The sequence below is a fragment of the Eleutherodactylus coqui genome, chromosome 2, assembly GCF_035609145.1.
Source record: "Eleutherodactylus coqui strain aEleCoq1 chromosome 2, aEleCoq1.hap1, whole genome shotgun sequence".
NCBI classification, from domain to species: Eukaryota; Metazoa; Chordata; class Amphibia; order Anura; family Eleutherodactylidae; genus Eleutherodactylus; species Eleutherodactylus coqui.
In genome coordinates, this window is record NC_089838.1 from 261116289 (window position 1) to 261138237 (window position 21949).

Sequence of the window (21949 nt, forward strand, 5' to 3'; positions counted from 1 at the left end):
CATGTGTGGCAGAGGCGTCACGGAGGACGGTCGTGCGATCAGCTACGTACTCCCTCACCATCCTTTTACAGTGCTCCCGCCGACTCAGCCTTGACTGGGGAGCGGTGACACAATCTTGCTGGGGAGCCAGAAAGCTGTCAAAGGCCTTAGAGAGTGTTCCCCTGCCTGTGCTGTACATGCTGCCTGATCTCTGCGCCTCCCCGGCTACCTGGCCCTCGGAACTGCGCCTTCGGCCACTAGCGCTGTCGGATGGGAGTTTTACCATCAGTTTGTCCCCAGGGTCCTGTGGTATAGCATCACTCTCGAACCCCTTTCCTCTTCGGGTATGAGAGTGGAAAGGTTCTCCTTATATCGTGGGTCGAGCAGTGTGTACACCCAGTAATCCGTAGTGGCCAGAATGCGTGTGACGCGAGGGTCACGAGAAAGGCATCCTAACATGAAGTCAGCCATGTGTGCCAGGGTACCTGTACGCAACACATGGCTGTCCTCACTAGGAAGATCACTTTCAGGATCCTCCTCCTCCTCCTCAGGCCATACACGCTGAAAGGATGACAGGCAAGCAGCATGGGTACCCTCAGCAGTGGGCCAAGCTGTCTCTTCCCCCTCCTCCTCATGCTCCTCCTCCATGCGCTGAGATATAGACAGGAGAGTGCTCTGACTATCCAGCGACATACTGTCTTCCCCCGCCTCTGTTTTCGAGCGCAAAGCGTCTGCCTTTATGCTTTGCGGGGAACTTCTCAAGAGGCATAGCAGAGGAATGGTGACGCTAATGATTGCAGCATCGCCGCTCACCATCTGGGTAGACTCCTCAAAGTTTCCAAGGACCTGGCAGATGTCTGCCAACCAGGCCCACTCTTCTGTAAAGAATTGAGGAGGCTGACTCCCACTGCGCCGCCCATGTTGGAGTTGGTATTCCACTATAGCTCTACGCTGTTCATAGAGCCTGGCCAACATGTGGAGCGTAGAGTTCCACCGTGTGGGCACGTCGCACAGCAGTCGGTGCACTGGCAGATGAAACCGATGTTGCAGGGTGCGCAGGGTGGCAGCGTCCGTATGGGACTTGTGGAAATGTGCGCAGAGCCGGCGCACCTTTCCGAGCAGGTCTGACAAGCGTGGGTAGCTTTTCAGAAAGCGCTGAACCACCAAATTAAAGACGTGGGCCAGGCATGGCACATGCGTGAGGCTGCCGAGCTGCAGAGCCGCCACCAGGTTACGGCCGTTGTCACACACGACCATGCCCGGTTGGAAGCTCAGCGGCGCAAGCCAGTGGTCGGTCTGCTCTGTCAGACCCTGCAGCAGTTCATGGGCCGTGTGCCTCTTCTCTCCTAAGCTGAGTAGTTTCAGCACGGCCCACCGCTGTGCTGCCATGACACATGACACCGACTGTTTGCGACGTGCTGCTGCTGACACATCTTGATTGCGAGACAGAGGTTGCGTAGGAGGAGGAGGAGGGTGGTTTAGTGGAGGAAGCATACACCGCCGCAGATACCACCACCGAGCTGGGGCCCGCAATTCTGGGGGTCGGTAGGACGTGAACGGTCCCAGGCTCTGACTCTGTCCCAGCCTCCACTAAATTCACCCAATGTGCCGTCAGGGAGATATAGTGGCCCTGCCCGCCTGTGCTTGTCCATGTGTCCGTTGTTAAGTGGACCTTGCCAGTAACCGTGTTGGTGAGGGCGCGTACAATGTTGCGGGAGACGTGGTCGTGCAGGGCTGGGACGGCACATCGGGAAAAGTAATGGCGACTGGGAACTGAGTAGCGTGGGGCCGCGGCCGCCATCATACCTTTGAAAGTCTCCGTTTCCACAAACCTATACGGCAGCATCTCCAGGCTGATAAATTTGGCTATGTGCATGTTTAACGCTTGAGCGTGCTGGTGCGTGGCGGCGTACTTGCGCTTGCGCTCCAACACTTGCGCTAGCGACAGCTGGACGGTGAGCTGAGAGACATTGGTGGATGGGGCCGAGCACAGCGGAGGTGAGGGTGTGGGTGCAGGCCAGGAGACGGTAGTGCCTGTGTCCTGAGAAGGGCGTTGGATCTCAGTGGCAGGTTGGGGCACAGGGGGAGAGGCAGCGGTGCAAACCGGAGGCGGTGAACGGCCTTCGTCCCACCTTGTGAGGTGCTTGGCCATCATATGTCTGCGCATGCTGGTGGTGGTGAGGCTGGTGGTGGTGGCTCCCCGGCTGATCTTGGCGCGACAAAGGTTGCACACCACTGTTTGTCGGTCGTCTGCACTCTCAGTGAAAAACTGCCAGGCCTTTGAGCACCTCGGCCTCTGCAGGGTGGCATGGCGCGAGGGGGCGCTTTGGGAAACACTGCCTCTTCCAACCTTCCCTGCTGCTGCCCTTGCCTCCCCCTCTGAAGACCTGTCCTCAGTAGGCGTAGCAAACCAGGTGGGGTCAGTCACCTCATCGTCCTGCTGCTCTTCCTCCGAATCCTCTGTGCGCTCCTCCCTCGGACTTACTTCATTACTACTACCTGAGTGATAGACAACTGTGTCTCATCGTCATCGTCCTCCTCACCCACTGAAAGCTCTTGAGACAGTTGCCGGAAGTCCCCAGCCTCATCCCCCGGACCCCGGGAACTTTCCAAAGGTTGGGCATCGGTCACGACAAACTCCTCCAGTGGGAGAGGATTCGGAACCCTTGCTGCCCATTCTGGGCAGGGGCCTGAGAACAGTTCCTGGGAGTCTGCCTGCTCCTCAGAATGTGTCATTGTAATGGAGTGAGGAGGCTGGGAGGAAGGAGGAGCAGCAGCCAGAGGATTCAGAGTTGCAGCAGTGGACGGCGCAGAATTCTGGGTGGTCGATAGATTGCTGGATGCACTTTCTGCCATCCACGACAGGACCTGCTCACACTGCTCATTTTCTAATAAAGGTCTACCGCGTGGACCCATTAATTGTGAGATGAATGTGGGGACGCCAGAAACGTGCCTCTCTCCTAATCCCGCAGCAGTTGGCTGCGATACACCTGGATCAGGAGCTCGGCCTGTGCCCACACCCTGACTTGGGCCTCCGCGTCCTCGCCCGCGTCCACGTCCTCTAGGCCTACCCCTACCCCTCAGCATGCTGTATTACCAGTAGTGCAGAAACCGAACGCTGTAATTAAATGTGCCGCTTATTGGCCTGTGGTTGGAGGCTGACTTCCCTTACGGAACGCACAGCAGATCCAGGAAACTATTTTGCGCTAGCCTGCTGTAACGCTTAGCTGCGTATTAATTAGGACTACTACCCCGAGCAGATAGATACTGTAGGCAGCGTATAATATTATGTATAGTGTTTCCCTCTGGTGGGATGACGGTGCTGATGTAACAGAGACAGCAGATCCAGGAAACAATTTTGCGCCAGCCTGCTGTAACGCTTAGCTGCGTATTAATTAGGACTACTACCCCCAGCAGATAGATACTGTAGGCAGAGTATAATATTATGTATACTGTTTCCCTCTGGCGGGATGATGGCGCTGATGTAACAGAGACAGCAGATCCAGGAAACAATTTTGCGCCAGCCTGCTGTAACGCTTAGCTGCGTATTAATTAGGACTACTACCCCCAGCAGATAGATACTGTAGGCAGCGTATAATATTATGTATACTGTTTCCCTCTGGCGGGATGATGGCGCTGATGTAACAGAGACAGCAGATCCAGGAAACAATTTTGCGCAAGCCTGCTGTAACGCTTAGCTGCGTATTAATTAGGACTACTACACCCAGCAGACACGCAGTAAACTGAAGACGGTCACAGGCAGCCGAAATATAGTATTTTTCCCCAATTTTTTGGAAAAAGCCCACTGCCTATATAGCCTGAATATCTCTTTCCCTGCCTCACCAGTACTGGCCCTATACTCTGTACAATGACTGCAGACTGAGGACGCAATGCTCTGCACGGCCGATATACAAAAAAAAAAAAAAATGTGCAACACTGCAAAAAGCAGCCTCAACAGTACTGCACACGGTCAGATGTGGCCCTAAGAAGGACCGTTGGGGTTCTTGAAGCCTAAAATCACTCCTAATGCTCTCCCTATAGCAGCTCCGGCATCAGCAGCACTTTCCCTCTGTCAGAATGCATCTGTGGCGAGCCACGGGAGGGGCCGATTTATATACTCGGGTGACACCTGATCTCGCCAGCCACTCACTGCAGGGGGGTGGTATAGGGCTTGAACGTCGCAGGGGGAAGTTGTAATGCCTTCCCTGTCTTTCTATTGGCCAGAAAAGCGCGCTAACGTCTCAGAGATGAAAGTGAAAGTAACTTGAACATAGCGTGGTGCTCGCCTCTAGTAACGAGCATCTCGAACACGCTAATACTCGAACGAGTATCAAGCTCGGACGAGTACGTTCGCTCATCTCTAATTATAATTCAATAAATAATATGCCAGAAATCTGCTGCATCCCTCACCAACGTAAATCGTAGATCAAATTAGCTGTTCTGTGTTATCCAGCACTTCAGAAAAGAAGGATTTAGAGGTTTTGATTTCTGATAAATGAGCATAAAAAGGAGTCCACAGTGCAGCAAAGAAAGGAAGTAGTATACTCAGTATTACCAGTAGAAAGAGGGAGATTGTGATCCAAATGTATAGAGCTGTGGTGAGACCACATCTGGGACATTGTGTTCAGTTCTGGTGACCTTATCTATAGAAAGACATTGATAAATGGAACGAGTCCAAAGATGGGCTATAAAAATTGGAGGGTCTCAAGAACAAAACTTATCAGAAAAGACTCAGGGCTAATGCCCACGGCCATGGTGTTTCACTGCAGCTATTAGGTTCTATTGAACCTGATGGCTGAATCTTCACACTGCGGAATTCCACAGCGTGGTATTACCTGCGGGAATACGCGCGGACGGCTTCCATTGTAGTCAATCGAAGCCGCTCGTTGCGCTATACTTCTACTGTAGCACAGCGGAAGTATAGCGAGAATATGCGCACTACCGGCCATGTCATTTGACACTGCCATCGCATCATGGGCTGTACTGCGCTGGCGCGTCATGCGGGAGCTACGCAGCAGATCCGGAGGGGAGTATAGGGTCTTTTGGGGGGCCCTGTGATGGACTCCGCAGCGGTATTCTGCTTGCGTAGCCAGTCACGGCCATGGGCATGAGCCCTTAAAGAACTTAATTTGTATCGCCTGGAGGAGAGAAAAAGGAGAGAGGGGGGGACATGATGGAAAGTTTTATATATGTTAAAGGTATGTATAAGTTTCAGGAAGGAAGTGTTTTTATTAGGGCTAATGCCCACGGACGGATTTATTCTGCATTCCTCGCGGCGTAATAACGCAGCTTTTAGGTTCTATTGAACCTAATGGCTCAGTCCTCACATGCGGGATTCTGCTGTGGATTTACGCCGCAGGAAAAAAATCGCGGCATGGTCTATTTTACCGTGTTTTTCCACGGCAGGAGGTCTCCATTAATATAGTATTAATGGAGATCGCAGAAAAACATGGTAAAAGGAGCGTTTTTCTGCGATCGCCAGTGGGGACTTTTTTGTTTATCCCCGCGGGATTCCTGCGGCGGAAAACCACGGGCGTATCCCGCTCCATTCATGTGCCCTGAGACCTTAGTAAGCTAAACAGAAGAACAAGGGAGCATCATCTTTTGATATTAGTTGGGGGAAAAATCAGAAGCAATGTCAGAAAATATTTTTATTTACTGACAGAGTACCGTATTTTTCGCTTTATAAGACACACTTTTCTTAAACACCCCCCCCCCCCGAAGTGGGGAGAAAAAGTCGCTGCATTTTATAAAGCGAATGTGCCGAAATTCGGCGCATTGCTATTTGTTCGCACGATCGCCGCTTTAAACGCATGATCGCGTTAACAAAATCACGGTTGCTCAAGCAAACTCGTGGTCGCACGAACAAATCAGTTACCAGTTTTCTCTCCTCCTCACTGCTGCCCATACATGCTGCTGATTGGTGGTGAGCGCCGACGCGAACTGCTGCTGCTTCCTCGTCTCCACCAATCGGCTTTTTATCTTCCTCTTTTCGTACACAAGCGGCACTGAGCACTGGTATATCAGACCTCTGCTGCTCCTTCTGCTCCGTCACCCAGCACTTTCCCTGCACTGTCCCTGGGTGAGTTCAAAATATTTTTTCCCTATTTTCCCCTCTAAAACGGGGGGTGGGGGGGTGGGGGGGTGTCTTATAAAGCGAAAAATACGGTAAATGCCTGGAAAAAAACTTCCTGCAGATGTGGTTAGAAAATCAACAATAAATGAATTCAAGCTACAGCTAAGTATGTATCTGTCCTAAGAGAGAAATAAAAAGGAGATAATATGAGGGCAGACTAGATGGACCATGGGGGCTTTCCACCTTTAGTTTTCTGTTTCTTGCCGCCCCAGCTGTAAACTTCAGGTTAAAAGTCTCCCCCCTGCTCCTGTCATTAACCACAGAACCCGTCAGTCACTTGTCTAATAGATTTTGCTGGAATCTCAGTTCCGCAGCTTCAGTGTATTGAGATACACTGCATGTTCAGAGAATAAATGGTTACAAATAGAGATGGGCGAGCGTACTCGTTAAGGCAAAATACTTGAGCGAGTATTGCCATTTTCGAGTACATGCCTGCTCGTGCCAAAAGATTTGGGGGCCAACGGGGGGGGGGGGGGGGGGGGCGGGGGAGAGCAGGGAGCAATGGGGGACTGCGGGTGAGAGCGGGCATGTACTCGAAAATGGCAATACTCGCTCGAGTATTTTGCCTTAACGAGTACGCTCGTTCATTTCTAGTTACACATCTTTAATCGCATCCAATTGCGAAAAATGTTTTTAAGTTAAAAAGACATGGATTTAAAAAAGGCAGTGAAGGTGTTCATAGCCTTTACATTTTTTTTTTTTTTTAGCATTTACAAGTCAAGTGCATCCTCCACCCCCGCCCCCAAATCCACCCCCTGCCCTACAAAAAAGGGAAATGTTTTTGAGGTGTATTCATGAACTGGCAGAGTTAATTTAGTGAATGCCAGGGTATTAATTACGATGCTGAAATCTTTAATATTTGCTATGTGATTTACTACCTATCCAAGTAGGGGGTCTAGTTTCTTTCAGGCGTTTGCCTGCAATGCATGTTAGCTTTTCCATATTTTAATGAGGCTATTTCTGGACATGAAGTATGTGACAGCTTCTTAATATGAGTCATGTTGTCTTTAACTATTCAGAATTTTTGGAACACAGCACATAGCATATGACTTTTCTCCTGATACAATGCCTCAATGGGATGTAGTAATCATTTTATTAATATTGGAGGTTTAGGATTTTTGCTCCAGTGTTGTCAGCGAAATGGTTACCTAAAATCTAAAGTGAGTTTTGTACACTCCTTGGCGAAAAAAAATTGCACCCAGTTAGAAATGTCCAATTGCTGCAAAAGTCAGCAAGCAGTTATGTCTCTGTCTTATGTGGCAGACATGTAAATACTTACAGTTGTGTTCTGATTAGACATGGGTAAGGCCATAAAAGTGCTTCCCTTTTTGCGTTATAAAAAGGCTCTCAAACCTCATGATCTCACTTCCAGGACTTCTCCAAAGCAGCACCAGTCCTCTGGAATGCACTACCCCAAAACGTCCGGACAGTCGCCAATATACAGAACTTTGGACGCGCCCTAATAAAACACCCCTTCAAAGAAGCATACCTAATCCCCTCAACTAACTCCCCCCCATCCCTCACCCCCCTCACCCCCTTCACCCTCACCCCCCTCACCCCCCTCACCCTCACTCTTACAACGTCAATGCTCAGAAGATCGAATGGTTCAGAAGACACTTCGTTCTTTTAAATGAAAGAAAAGCTTCTTACTGCTGGGCTCTCATCCCACTGGTGCCCAAGGCTGCTGCTTATTCCACCTACCCCTTGCAAACGAGATTTTTTTTTTGCTATTGTGATGCTTTTTGCAAGAAAAATGCATCACATTGTTGCATCGTGAAAAATCACATGGTGTATCGCAAGGAAAAATATTTAAAATTGCAACAGAATTGTATGAAATTTGCACTTGCATGCCAATGCAATTTTTGTTTTTAAAGCCCATAGGGATGAACGTTCTATTCCTAAACAGAATCACCCCAAAATAGGACATACAGCAACTTTTCTACCTATGTTATTATGTCCATATCAAAATCAGATGGAACTCGCGTGTGAAACTCGCTCGTGTAAATGAGCCCTCAAAGTATTTCTGAAAAATACGGGTTTGATTCTGTAATTACGCCCTCCAGTAAGATGCTGTCTTATTCTGTAAATTGCTTTGGTCACCCTTGCAAAAAGCTTTTGGATAAATTTTGTTACTACTTTGTAGTCAGCAGCAATACTTTACTCTCTATATTACTTGTAATTCTGTATGAGAACTGCAGCATTCTGCTGCAATTAAAATGCTAATTTTCCAAGCGCTGATACATTCATGTGGCAAACTTGAGTTCTTGAGTTACAAACGCAAAGTTAATTCAGTTAGTATTTAGTAGTTACTGTTTCTGTACACAGCAGTCTAAAAGTTAGTCTAACTTTCCTGTGAATCCTATAAATACTAGTTAAAAGGCTAGCTAGTACTTCAGCCGGTTGCTTGAGAAAGCCTTAAAGAGAGCCGAAGCGTTGCCTTGGCCATGACGGGTGCATGAGAGGCATTTTTTTAATCATTTATTCGGAGTGCTGACTTTCCTTTTTTCTAAGGTAGCTAGTTAGTAGCGCAACAGGTTGTATCATCCTGCTAGAATTAATTTTGCGTACGATCCTACCCTGTGTCCCCGAAAATAAGACGCGTCTTATATTAATTTTTGCTCCCAAATATGCGCTATGTCTTATTTTCAGGGGGTGTCTTATTTCGCCGCGGCAAATCCGTCTGTGGCCGCTAATCCCTCAATTGGCCAGCTTTGTGGACGAAATTTCTCAGAAATCTCGTCCACATGGGACAGCAAATCTGTCACTGCAAAGCTGGGAGAAGCCGGTGTTGTGGTGCGGATTCACCGGCCACAGAAACGGAAAAGTGTGCAGCCAGGTCGCTTCAAAACAAGCGGCTGAGTGCCGTGGGTTTTGAAGCAGCGCTTTCCCGGCGGAAATCTCGCTGTTTATCGCTGTGGCCAAACTGCGAGATTTCCGCTGGAAATACGCTCTGTGAGAACCCAGCCTGACGAATCACACACAGGGTGCCTGACTCACACACAGAGCCATAAAATAAGGGCTGTAAAGTAACGTACCTGTCTGCAGACAGAAGGTCCTGGACCACTTGTAAGCAGGGATGGTATTGCAGCTTCCGGCCACCAGGGGGAGCTCATCACAGCAGATGTGTACAGCAGGAACAGAACGTACAGTATGGACTTTTCCAGCCAGCAAGGGGAGCTCACAACAGCACACTCGTACAGCACAGCAGGGACAGGATAACAGCAGACTGTCTGCAGATCTACCTATACATCTGGAGGTAGGAGACAACTGGGATGGCAGCAGGGGACGGGCCTCTTGACTTGCCTGCACACTTTACTATGCCTTACTATCGGGGGGTGCCTTATATTTGGGACTTCTGCAACTTTCAGGGGGTGCCTTATTTTCGGGGAAACACGGTAGAAGTTCTAGAATTGTTTTGTTTGCAAAGGAACAGATGCAGCACTTCCTTTTACATCAAAAGTGTAATGTGTGGGTCCTTGTACACTGTACAGAAACGCCTGTGACTTTTACGTATCTGATTTGAGCATATGATTTTTTTGACCTCTGCAAAAGATTTTTCTTTCGACCTCTTTTTCACACTAGCTCTTTCTTGCTTTCTCTGGCTCTTTTGCTCTCGTGCGCTCGCTGGCTCTTTTGCTCTCCGCCACTCTTGCGTTCTCGATTTGGCAGCAGCCTTGGAGCTTCCCATGGCACACCAAGTGTGGTGCATGTAGCGAACATCCCTTTACAGTGGCTGTCTCAGATGAGTCATCATTCCCCCCACCTCTCATCCTCCCCAAAACAGCACCACTCTTGTTCATGGCAGTACTTGGTATTGCAGCCCGCTCCTAATTAAATGAATGGAGCCAAGTTGTAATACCAAGTACAGCCCCTGGGCAAGATTGGCACATTTTCTGGAAAATAGCCCTTTCTTTTTCTAAGTGAAGACCACAGTCCCTTTACATGTATGGAAGACGATAAGGGCTCTCTCACATAAGTGCTTTATTTCCTTGCGCAATGCATTCTGTACTTGCCAACACTACCATAGTGTGTATGCTCATGTAATATGCGCCTAGCTAGAGCAGGCTGTGATCTTTTTTGCAGGCACTGAGTGTGAGAGACACAATTAAAAGTAATGTAAACTTTGTTACTATGTAGTGTGTGCAAAATACAGATCTGTAATAGACGGTAAAAGACACTCGTGTGAGAGCCCTAACTTTATAGAATGGTAGAGTTGAAAGGGACCTCCAGGGTCATCGGGTCCAACCCCCTGCTCAGTGCAGGAAACTTGCACCAAAGTTTCTTTCAAACTGGCAACTCTTTGGCGCTCTTTACTGCTTTGGAGGGTGCGGCAAGCTTGGTTTCACACTGTATTGTGAGATTTAAAGATTTTCTTTTTAGACTTTTGAATAGTCCACCTTTGAATGCAGTTATGTTAATCTGTTTTCTTTTTCTTTTCCGCTCCCTTTGCATCAACCAACAGTTCTATAAAATGCTCTACTTTAAATGTGCAAGCGGTTTCTTGCTGTGCCTGCCGCTGGCCCTGTGAGACATGTGGGTGGACATCACAGGAGCAATGCAGAAGTATAGATTTACTCTATTTTTATCTTTGCCGCTCCGAGGCTAATAAGGTTGTTGACAGCTCTTATAAACTACTTGTCATTAGCTACTTTTAGGTAATGTTTGTTTTTCATAATTCTCAGCCCAGTGATTGAAATTTCACGTTTTGCCTTGATGAGAACTTGCTTTGTAGTGTTTAACGCTAACTGAATCGGTTTGCGTGTCGTAATGTTTTTGTTCCAAAATACTTTTCACTGATTTGATTTATAATCGATCTGCCGGTGTTATATGAATATTAGCTGCTCGGTCTGGTGCGTTAATATTGGCTGGAATGTTATATCCAACAAAGCGATAGAAATTTTGATGATTTCCACTGTTTTCCAAGACCTGTAGGGGAAGAACTGCTCATTATATTCTCAGCGTGTCACCCATTCCCTTAGGTCCTGTTTATTGAGTTTAAACATGGAATAAAGCACAATTGTTTTTCAGCTGAGGCTGAACAGTAATTGAAACAGGAAATTTTTTTTCCCTTGATAGATACTGTCGTAGGAGTTTATTGATGGATTGGTTATAATCTTCTGCAAATGTATAAGTATCGACTTGGGATAAATCATCAGATCTTCCTATTTTTTTCTTGCAGGTGGAGTGGGTAGAGCAGCAGCAAATAAAGAAAAGGGTTAAAAGACACATTCGGGCAGACCCTAACCTTTTGTACTTTAATGATCCCATCTGGTCTAACATGTGGTATCTGGTAAGTACAGTGCTATTGTTCTAGTATCTAGTTACTGTGTAACTGTATAGGCATTTAGAGACCATTTCAAATCCATTGATGTATTAGTGCTTCGTTATGGTGCAACCAAAGTGAAGGACCCCCCTCCATAGTAAGACTAGATTAAGGTTTAGACCGGAATCGAGAGCTTATGTATAGAGATGAGCGAGCACCCAAATGCTCGGGTCCGCGTTATTCGAGTCAAGCATTTTGTAAAATTCGAGAGCTCTACTCGAGTAACGAACCCCATTGACTACAATGGGAGACTCGAGCATTTTTGTATGTGGAACGCAGGGTTCCGAGCTTTTCTCTCTCTCTCTCCCTCTCCCTCTCCCTCTCCCTCAGACCAAAAATTTTCAAATGACGTGTGCTGCGCCGTGGCAGGGAGGGGCCAAAACAGGCACGTCACAGCGGGGAGGAGCCAAAAGTTGGGGCACGGTCGAACGCGATTTGATGCTCGTTCGAGTAACGAGCACCATCAAGTACGCTAATACTCGAACGAGCATCAAGCTCACCAGAGTATGTTCACTGATGTTTGATATAGCTGCCAACATTTTGCTACTTGCTATTCCATTAACATGTATCTGTCATAGACTTTTGTGGCAATTGCTTCATGTCTTCTGCTGACCCGCTTCACTCTTCATTTTTCAGCACTGTAGTGATAAAAGCAGCCGATGCAGGTCAGAGATGAACGTTATGGCTGCTTGGCAGAGAGGCTACACTGGGAAAAATGTAGTTGTGAGTATCTTGGATGACGGAGTGGAGAAAAATCACCCGGATCTTGTTCACAATTACGTGAGTATATTGACAGCTTATGATCAACTGTTGACTTGCAGAACATTGGCTGGGTGAATAAAGTGATCCTACCTTTACACAGGAGTGCTGCATTTACTTTTGAACTTGCTGTACTCTGAGTTCTCGATCAAACTCTGGGATGAACTCTGTATTAATCTGTCCTCCACCTATTAGCTCATTCTGTTTTTGCTTCGGGTTGTGAAATATGGCAATCTAGTTACTAGGAAGGTGTCTTCTCCTTTGAGAGAGCACCTAGAAGGTGAGTGAGGAGACTTAGGGCCATTCATGCTCCTCTGGGTAATATGCAAGTAAGGGAGATGGAACAATACCTCTGCAGTGCCATCTATCGGAAGGCAGCATTCCTGAAAGTCAATGTTAGACTCTTTATACAAGCCTTGTAACAATGACAGGGAATTGAAAGCCAAGGCAGTAAACCATACACAGATGGCTGTTTGAAAATCCTTGGAGTGACAAACATCTGTTCTGTTATCTCCACTTCTGGTTTTACAATGCTTGAGGGTTATAAGCATTTAGGGATGCAAGTAGTTAAAATAAATTGGATGACTTCTAGAGTCTCAGGTATGCATAGTAGGTGGAAGTTAAAGGCTATGGACACAATTGGGGGGGGGGCATTTTTTTTACTTAAATGCATGTATTTTTGGACTGACAATCATTTTTGTAATCAAGTTGAATTTAACCATCTACATAGCCCTGTTTATAGCGACTGCAGTGTAAGTCTCAATGAGAGTTAGGCCTTAGTCAGACGGGCGTTTTTTCGCGCGATTTACGGATCGCATGACGGATGCGCATCCGCAAATCGCGTGACCGGTGCCTGAAAATCGCCCGAAAATCTGCTCCTAGCCGCGTTTCATTAGAAACGGGCCGGAGCTGTCCAGCGCATTGCATTCAATGGAGCCAGCAATACAGCCTGCTCCATTGAAAGCAATGCGCTGCGGGCGAGTGTGGGATGAATTGTCGGGAAGAACTCCGGCTGCCGGGAGCAGGTGAGTGTATATATATTTTTTATTTTAACACATTTCTGGATGAATTGCAGGTAAGGGCTTATATATTTAAGCCCTTCCCGACAATTCATCCCACGCACGCCGGCAGCCCATTGCTTTCAATGGAGCGGCTGTATTGCCGCTCCATTGAATTCAATGGGCAAACATCGTTCTTCTCTGTCACAGCTGTTACAGCTGTGGCAGAGAAGAATGATTTGTCTTCTATATGTTCTCAATGGGGTCTGCGCTGCTGCCGCCGGCCCCATTGAGCGCATATAGAGAAGAGAACAGGAATCGCAGATCGCAGATAGGTGCGATCTGCGATTTCTGTTCTATAATTTATCGGACGAGCGCATAAAAAGCGCTCATGTGTCCGATACCATTGCAAAGCAATGGTTTTATAAAATCGCCGGACGCATGCGCATGCGCAAATCGCGGCAAAAAACGCCCGTCTGACTAAGGCCTTAGACTGCAGTTACTATATACAGGGATATGTAGAAGACGCAGAAGACAAACACTGCAAATTGTTTAATTGCACCCAATTGCAAATATAATGGTCAGCCCAAAAAGCATGCATTTAAGTGGAACCCCCCCCCTCCAAATGTGTCCATAGCCTTTAAGTGGATACAACAAAATTTGCTTATTTCAAAAACAAAAAAATGGTTTGAATAAGAAAGCTTTATTACCCATGGTCATCTATTCACCATAAAGAGGCACTGTATTCTGCACTAAAAGACTTCTTTACTTCTACATGTTATATATCCATTAAAAAACTGCATCTGTCTCTGGATTGGAGTTCCTTTGAGTTATAGTAATGGTCCTATAGAATTCTTTGGGTACTGTAGTGTGAAGTTTTATATCCTCTTCCTTTTTCTTAGGATCCATTTGCAAGTCATGATGTGAATGGAGATGATCAGGATCCAAGTCCAAGATATGATGCCAGCAATGAAAATAAGTGCGTATTGTGTTTCTGTATTCTGGCCGTAGTAAACATACCTCTAGGCTACTTTGCACTGACTTTTAATTTTTTTAGGCTCTTTTGCACTGACTTTTTTTTTTAATCTAAGCTTCAGTGATTTTAAAAATGCTTGTAAGCAAAAAAAAATGCACATCAAGCATTCCTAAAAGCTTTATTTTCTAGCATTTCAGGTGGCATTGAAATGCAGTGAAAAATGCTAAAAAAAAACTCCTTAAAAACTTGTGTACAAATCCCGGTTTATGTCGGTTAAGCTGACCGCTCACAGATTTGTTCTGTTCAGTTTGGTGCAGCATTGCTAGTGGTGACTATGAAGAGGTTAATAAGAGAAGTCTATTTTTCTGATTAGCCATGTGGCCTAGAAGTGATTTGCTTGCTTCAGAAAGCTGTGACGGTCACAAAAAAGGTAATTGCAAACTGAAGTGTCTGCTGATTGTGTGAAGTTTTACACATTAGATTGTGAAAATGAACCATATGCCAAACTATCTGCTTAAATTTACATTTTTGTTTATATCCCTGTACAGCCCTGATTAAATTAACTAAGGGAATATTACTTCTGGTTTTTTAATCAATAGCCTAGGTAGCATGGCGTAGATCAGATTTGGACTTCATTCTGTGGCTGTAGCGCTCTATCTAGTTTGTAGTCGCTTTAGAGATCCCATTAAGGAATTGTGTTGTTAGCAACTTTCCTATCTTGGCAAAATTATTCCCTTTTCAGCCAATAAATTATAGCAATAACCTCTTTCGCAAGTGGAAGAAAATTCCAATAACTCCTCAAAGATGCAGCTGCTGCTAAGGGCTTATTCATATGGAGAGCTAGGTGCGCAAAAATGGTGCGCTTAAAAAAACGCGCGGCTATTAGAACCAATGGTTCCCTATGGGAACGTTCAGATTCCTTCATCCGAAAGGTACGTGCAACAGTGGGTACTTGGCTTGCAAAAAGAGCAATTCTGATCTGATAAGGCTTGTTCTACACTGCTACTTGTCCCCATTGGGTCATGTTTCCAGTATTTTGGATGGCAAGAATAACCTAGTCTGCTATTCTTGCCATGCAGAAATAAAGAAACCTGATGGACCCATTATAAGTCAATGAGATCCAGCAGGATTTTACTATAATATTTTATAACAGATCCTTTAAAGCTTTTATAGCTCAATTAAGATGTGACCCTAATGTGAACAAACTCTTAGTGGTAGGTCATTCACTTCTGTATACATTTAGGATGTGATCACATACAATGTAACCTTACTATTCTTCTTCCTTCTCCCTACCTCCTTTTTTTTTTAGGCATGGTACTCGTTGCGCCGGTGAAGTGGCAGCATCAGCAAATAACTCCTACTGTATTGTGGGCATTGCATATAATGCAAGGATTGGTGGTAAGCTCAACTCACATCTAGTACATAGGATATATGGGAACTTCTTTTGTAATTGGTATTAACTTTTGGGTTAAAAGGGTTTATCAACAAAGAAAAACATATTTTATTACCTATCGATAGGATAGGTGATAAGCGATTGATCTCTAGGGATCCTACCCCTAAATTAATGTAGCAAAACACTGAAATTTTAAGTTCTGTTTTTCTGTTCCATAGCCAGAAGAGAGAAACGAAAATCTCTAATGAAGCCCTAATGCAGGTGTGAATGAGCCCGCTGACTGTTTGAGGCCCTGTTACAGGTTTTGCATTGGGACCTTGCACATTTAACCCCTTAAGGACCAGCGTGTTCTGGTCCTAAAGGACCAGACACTTTTTAGGAATTTTATCCATGTGGTGGTTTGACTGCCCTATTTTTGTTTCTTCAGCTACCGGAATTATTTTTGTTGTTGTTTTTTTCCGTGAAACATACCGCTATTTTTCATATCTATCTTCACTGACTTTTTTTTTTCCTTTTTTTAACTTCATTAGGGGTAGAAAAGTTAAAAAAAAATTTTTTTAAATTTCTAATTGTTTTTTTAATTTAGTATTTCACGCTAAAATAAAGTACAGGAATGGGTTCCTCATTTTGTTTTGGATGTTTTGATATATAATTTTTATAGTCTCTGATTTACAAGGCACATATGGAAACTGTCTTGGTTCGCATCACCACTGGGTCATTTTGTTTTATTTATATATATATAATTGAAATTTCGTTTTACTTTTCGTAACTATTTTTTTTTGCCATCTATGTCCCCATGATGTCATATGACCTCTGACGGTCATTCACATTGCCATTTTTAAAATTTTTATTTCATACCTTTCTACTGTAGTTGGTGCATCCATAGGAGCCTCAGTTACAGAGGAAGACTTGCCCCTGTAGTGACAGTAGTCACAAGCAGATCTCATCTGGGTCTGTTATGACCCTGCAGCTCTGCCTCAGCAGGGGGCAGTTGGGCTGTCAGGTGATCGCCTGGTCGAATAGTGAAAATCACACTTCTGCTATCTCTGTCCACTACACGGTGTTTATTGAGCGCTATGTAGCCTGTAAACAAGAAGGCAGAAGCTGTTAAAAACCACTTCTGTCTTCTCCTCCGGGTCCTAGGCTGTCACGGACAACCAAGGACCCGACCACCGTGAGCTTTAATCCTGTGCGCAGTACTTTTACTTTCGGACGTGATTAACCAAGCTTCGTAAATTTACTGTGCTTGGTCTTTAGGGGTTAATTAGGCTAGAATTGTTTTTCTAATGTGGTTTCCATCGTATTAGGATGTCGGTTAATAGGGAGGCTTAATGCTTGTATCGGAGACCTGCAGAACTTGTCACTTCACTTGACATTGCAGACACTAAACAACCTAATGCGTAAATGTTTTTATTTTTTTTCCAGTGTTTGTTTCAAACTAAGTGCCCCTTAATTGTGATAGGCTTTCTAGCTGCCAAAATTCCTGCTCCTATTTCCATGCTCCAGAGGATACTGACTTGGTATAAATGTTGTCCAATGCTTGTTGTGCTGTTGTGTTTGTATATAAATAAGTCTATTCACAGGGTTTTGAATTGTTCCTCTGATGCCTTGAGTGTGAGGACACACAGCTGTAGATGTCTATATTGTGCGTCACCTGCTTCTGGGCAATGAGCTGGAACGTGTACCAGGGGAAAGCAATCATTAGTCACACTTGGTTGGGTTGCTGTGTATTGTGCTGCTCATTCTGTATCTCTATGTTCTTCATGTGCTGGAATCCTGGCAGAGATTAGTAGCCCGGCTTTCCAATGATCACCAAAGGGGGTTGAACAAGTCATTTGAATGGGTCACTGCTGCACAATGCTTTTTCTGTTACATGTTGCACTGCCACTCAGAAAATTAATCTGAAATATTATTCAATACCTGGCGGTTGGAGAATGCCAATTTTTAAGGCATTTTTAAGGGAAAGTTCACACAGGGCAAGTACGCTGTGCATTTTTTTCTTGTCTGGATTGGAGGACGAAAAATCCACCGTGTATTACATTAGCATTAAGGTAGATGAGATTTCATCCAGATTCTGCCAAAAATAATCAGCATGAGAAATGAAATGGGCAAATTTCGAATCCACTTGTGAATTTACGTTGCAGATTTTCACTGAGGATTTCAGCCTTTACAATAGGATGAAATCTGTGAGAAACTCGCATGTACACATTCGCAGCAGAATCTGCAGCTGAAAGTACTCTTTTGATCTGATGCTGCAGAAGAGATGGCCTATCAGTCCATATAAAGAAATTGCCGGTGTACATATAATCAATGCATTTCGAGAGTTTAGGACTTGTCCCAAAAATATCTATCAATTTTAATAGAAGTCATGTTAAGACTTCTAAGAATTTGAGAGTTTAAAGGAATTTTCAAGGCAATTTATATTGACAGGTCATCAATAGTTGATCGGCTTGGATCCGATGCTCAGGACCGTGGCCGATTAGATGTTTGGGTGCCTGCTGTCAGCACCGCAGCATAATGTACGGAGTGGAAGAGGATAGCTGTGACCCTTGTATAGTGGCCGGCGCAGCTAATTGCAGGCTCGGCTCTCACTGATTTTAATGCAAGCTGCTCCTGCAATTACTAGAGTTGGCCACTACACAGGGGTCGGAGCTATTTGCTTCCACGGGTTGGAGTAATCTGAGAAGGCAAGGGTAGAGGAAGGGGGCAACTACAGAGAAGGACACAGATGTTATCTTGCCCCAATGCTGTATTCACAACAACACTGCGCAGTACTGTTGTATAATGCCCTCCATGATGCTGCTACTTCTGAGAGAGTTAGGGGAACAGTATCTCTTTTTCTCTACACAGATTAGCCCTTGTAAGTAAATAACATTGATTATATTGGCACCTTCCAATCTGTAATATAAATTCAGTAGTAAGTGAAGTTGATGTGTTGGGAGCAGGAAAAATGACCAAGTAACTCTAAATGACTTCCTGGAATACCTCAAGGAAAACAATAGTATAACTCCTCACCAGCATGGGTTCATGAGGGGTCGATAATGCCAGACCAATTTGATCAGCTTCTTCAATGAAGTAAGTTCTAGGCTGGACCTGGGAGAGTCTATTGATCTCGTACATCTGGATTTTTCTAAAGCATTTGACACCATGCCGCATAATAGGCTAATATATAAAATGAGACAGCTTGGTCTGTGGGAAAACGTGTGTATTTGGGTAAACAATTGGCTCAGGGATAGAAAGCAGAGGGTGGTAATAAATGGTTCATACTCTGATTGGGCCACAGTCACTAGTATGGTGCCACAGGGTTCAGTACTAGGCCCCATGCTGTTCAATATATTTATCAACGACCTGATAGAGGGGCTGCACAGTAAAATATCAATATTTGCAGATGATACAAAACTATACAAGGTAATTAATACAACAGAGGACAATGTGCGGCTACAAACGGACCTAGATAAGCTGGGGGCTTGGGCAGAAAAATGGCAAATGAAGTTTAATGTTGATAAATGTAAGGTTATGCACCTGGGCAGGAGAAACGGATGTCACCAATATACACTAAATGGGGTACAGCTAGGGAAAAGTGATATGGAAAAAGACATGGGGGTACTAGTGGGCTGCTGCAAAAGCAAATAAAGTTTTGGGATGCATTAAAAGAGATATAGGGCGAGGGACGAGAACATTATCCTCCCACTATATAAGGCACTTGTCAGGCCCCATATGGAATACTGCGTACAGTTCTGGTCACCGGTGCTCAGGAAAGATGTTGCAGTGCTTGAGGGAGTACAAAGAAGGGCAATTAAATTTAAAAAAAAGATTGAGAGGACTGGAATACCCAGAGAGGCTGCCAAAATTGGGATTATTTACCCTGGAAAAAAGACGGTTAAGGGGCGACCAAATAACTATGTATTAATACATGAGGGGACAATACAAGGATCTCTCCCATCATCTGTTTATACCCAGGACTGCGTCGGTAACAAGAGGGCATCCTCTAGGTCTAGAAGAAAGCAGGTTTCATCACCAGCACAGAAGGTGGTTCTTTACTGTAAGAGCAGTGAGACTGTGGAACTCTCTGCCTGAGGACGTGGGGATGGCAAAATCCATAGAGGAGTTTAAGAGGGGAGTAGAGCGCTATGACATTACAGGATATAGACATTAAATACCCAGCGGGAGGGATGATCCAGGTCTTGGAGTCATGTGGAAATTTTCAAACGTTGATCCAGGGATTATTCTGCCATAATGGAGTCGGGAAGAAATTCTTGCCCCGAAAACTGGCTTCTGCCTTATTGAGTTTTTTTTTTCCTTCTTCTGGATCAAAAAGGAAGGGGGGGGGTGGAAACAGGCTGAACTAGATGGATATTGTCTTCTTTCAGCCTAGCATACTATGTTACTATAACTTTGAAAGCCAAATTCTGATGGCACAACAGAGTCAGAGCATCTCCAAAATGGCAAATATGATACAACAGGGTCATGGATACCTAAGATTAATTAATGGTTGTGGGGAGTGAAGGCAAGCCTGAACTACAGTAGCACAAATTGCAATGGACACATGAGAACTGGACTTAGCAGCAATGAAAGAAGGTGACCTGGTCTGATGAATCATGTTTTCTTTTACATCATATAGATAGCTGTGTCATTTAGCTGGGGGGAGAGATGGCACAGAGATGCCCTAAAGGCAAGCCGTTGGAAGTAGTGTTCATGCTATGGGCAGTATTCTGCTGGTTAACCTTGGATTTTGGCATTCATGTGGATGTTACTGTGCAGATAAAATGCAATCCTTCATGGCAACAGTATTTCCTAATGGCAGTGTCCTCTTTCAGTAGGATAGCATGGGGTCTATTCCTTGATGGGTCTGAGCTGTTTTGGCAGCACAAGAGGACCTGTTATGGCTGATCATTGTATGTGTGCAGTATACAGAAAACATGATAGCAGCAGTCTCCACCCAACCGTTCAGGGAAAAACTGACAATAAGATTTAGAGCCTTCAGAGGGAATAACTGCTGAAAATGCAGGATATGAATCATTTAATGGCCAGATATAAAGTTATTTCTCATGTACATACAGAATGGCTGATTCTGAAAAGTCATCTTGCACAGTGACACTTTAATGCATAAAACATATAAAAGTGTAAAAAATACATTAATGTGATTATATAGTGTTGTGTAGCAATATTAAGAAGCATAATTTTTCTAAACTGGCTCATGTGTTTTTGGAAATGTTATTTCTTGTTTCAAAAAGAGGGTTCCAAAGCACTGGATTCCAAGGGTTGGGGTTGTCTGGGGCACCGAAGCGCTGGATACCCAGGGCAGGGGTTGTCTGGGGCACCGAGGCACTGGACACCCAAGGCAGGGGTTGTCTGGGGCACCGAGGCGCTGGACACCCAAGGCAGGGGTTGTCTGGGGCACCGAGGCGCTGGACACCCAAGGCAGGGGTTGTCTGGGGCACCGAGGCGCTGGACACCCAAGGCAGGGGTTGTCTGGGGCACCGAGGCGCTGGACACCCAAGGCAGGGGTTGTCTGGGGCACCGAGGCGCTGGACACCCAAGGCAGGGGTTGTCTGGGGCACCGAGGCGCTGGACACCCAAGGCAGGGGTTGTCTGGGGCACCGAGGCGCTGGACACCCAAGGCAGGGGTTGTCTGGGGCACCGAGGCGCTGGACACCCAAGGCAGGGGTTGTCTGGGGCACCGAGGCGCTGGACACCCAAGGCAGGGGTTGTCTGGGGCACCGAGGCGCTGGACACCCAAGGCAGGGGTTGTCTGGGGCACCGAGGCGCTGGACACCCAAGGCAGGGGTTGTCTGGGGCACCGAGGCGCTGGACACCCAAGGCAGGGGTTGTCTGGGGCACCGAGGCGCTGGACACCCAAGGCAGGGGTTGTCTGGGGCACCGAGGCGCTGGACACCCAAGGCAGGGGTTGTCTGGGGCACCGAGGCGCTGGACACCCAAGGCAGGGGTTGTCTGGGGCACCGAGGCGCTGGACACCCAAGGCAGGGGTTGTCTGGGGCACCGAGGCGCTGGACACCCAAGGCAGGGGTTGTCTGGGGCACCGAGGCGCTGGACACCCAGGGCAGGGGTTGTCTGGGGCACCGAGGCGCTGGACACCCAGGGCAGGGGTTGTCTGGGGCACCGAGGCGCTGGACACCCAGGGCAGGGGTTGTCTGGGGCACCGAGGCGCTGGACACCCAAGGCAGGGGTTGTCTGGGGCACCAAAGCTCTGGACGCCCAGGCCAGGGGTTGCTTGCAGCATCGAAGCTCTGGACCACCAGACTGGGGGCTGTCTGGGGCACTGAAGCGCCGGACGCCCATGCAAATGCCAGAGAATGTTTTACCTGTTTGATTCAGGTACCGAGTGGTTACGTTGCTGCTGCTGCAATCATTTTTCTTGTTTCCT

The 21949-nt window shown here is 46.2% G+C and overlaps 1 protein-coding gene across 2 annotated transcripts in view; it reads left to right on the forward strand.

Moving 5' to 3' along the window:
• PCSK6 (proprotein convertase subtilisin/kexin type 6) overlaps positions 1 to 21949 on the forward strand; it is a 178975-nt gene that overhangs the window by 84697 nt on the left and 72329 nt on the right. For both annotated transcript variants that reach the window (XM_066592884.1, XM_066592885.1), the window contains exons 3-6: positions 11295 to 11405; positions 12075 to 12218; positions 14098 to 14174; positions 15481 to 15569. In XM_066592884.1, the coding sequence (XP_066448981.1) occupies positions 11295 to 11405; positions 12075 to 12218; positions 14098 to 14174; positions 15481 to 15569 (421 nt within the window). The remainder of the gene's footprint in view (positions 1 to 11294; positions 11406 to 12074; positions 12219 to 14097; positions 14175 to 15480; positions 15570 to 21949) is intronic.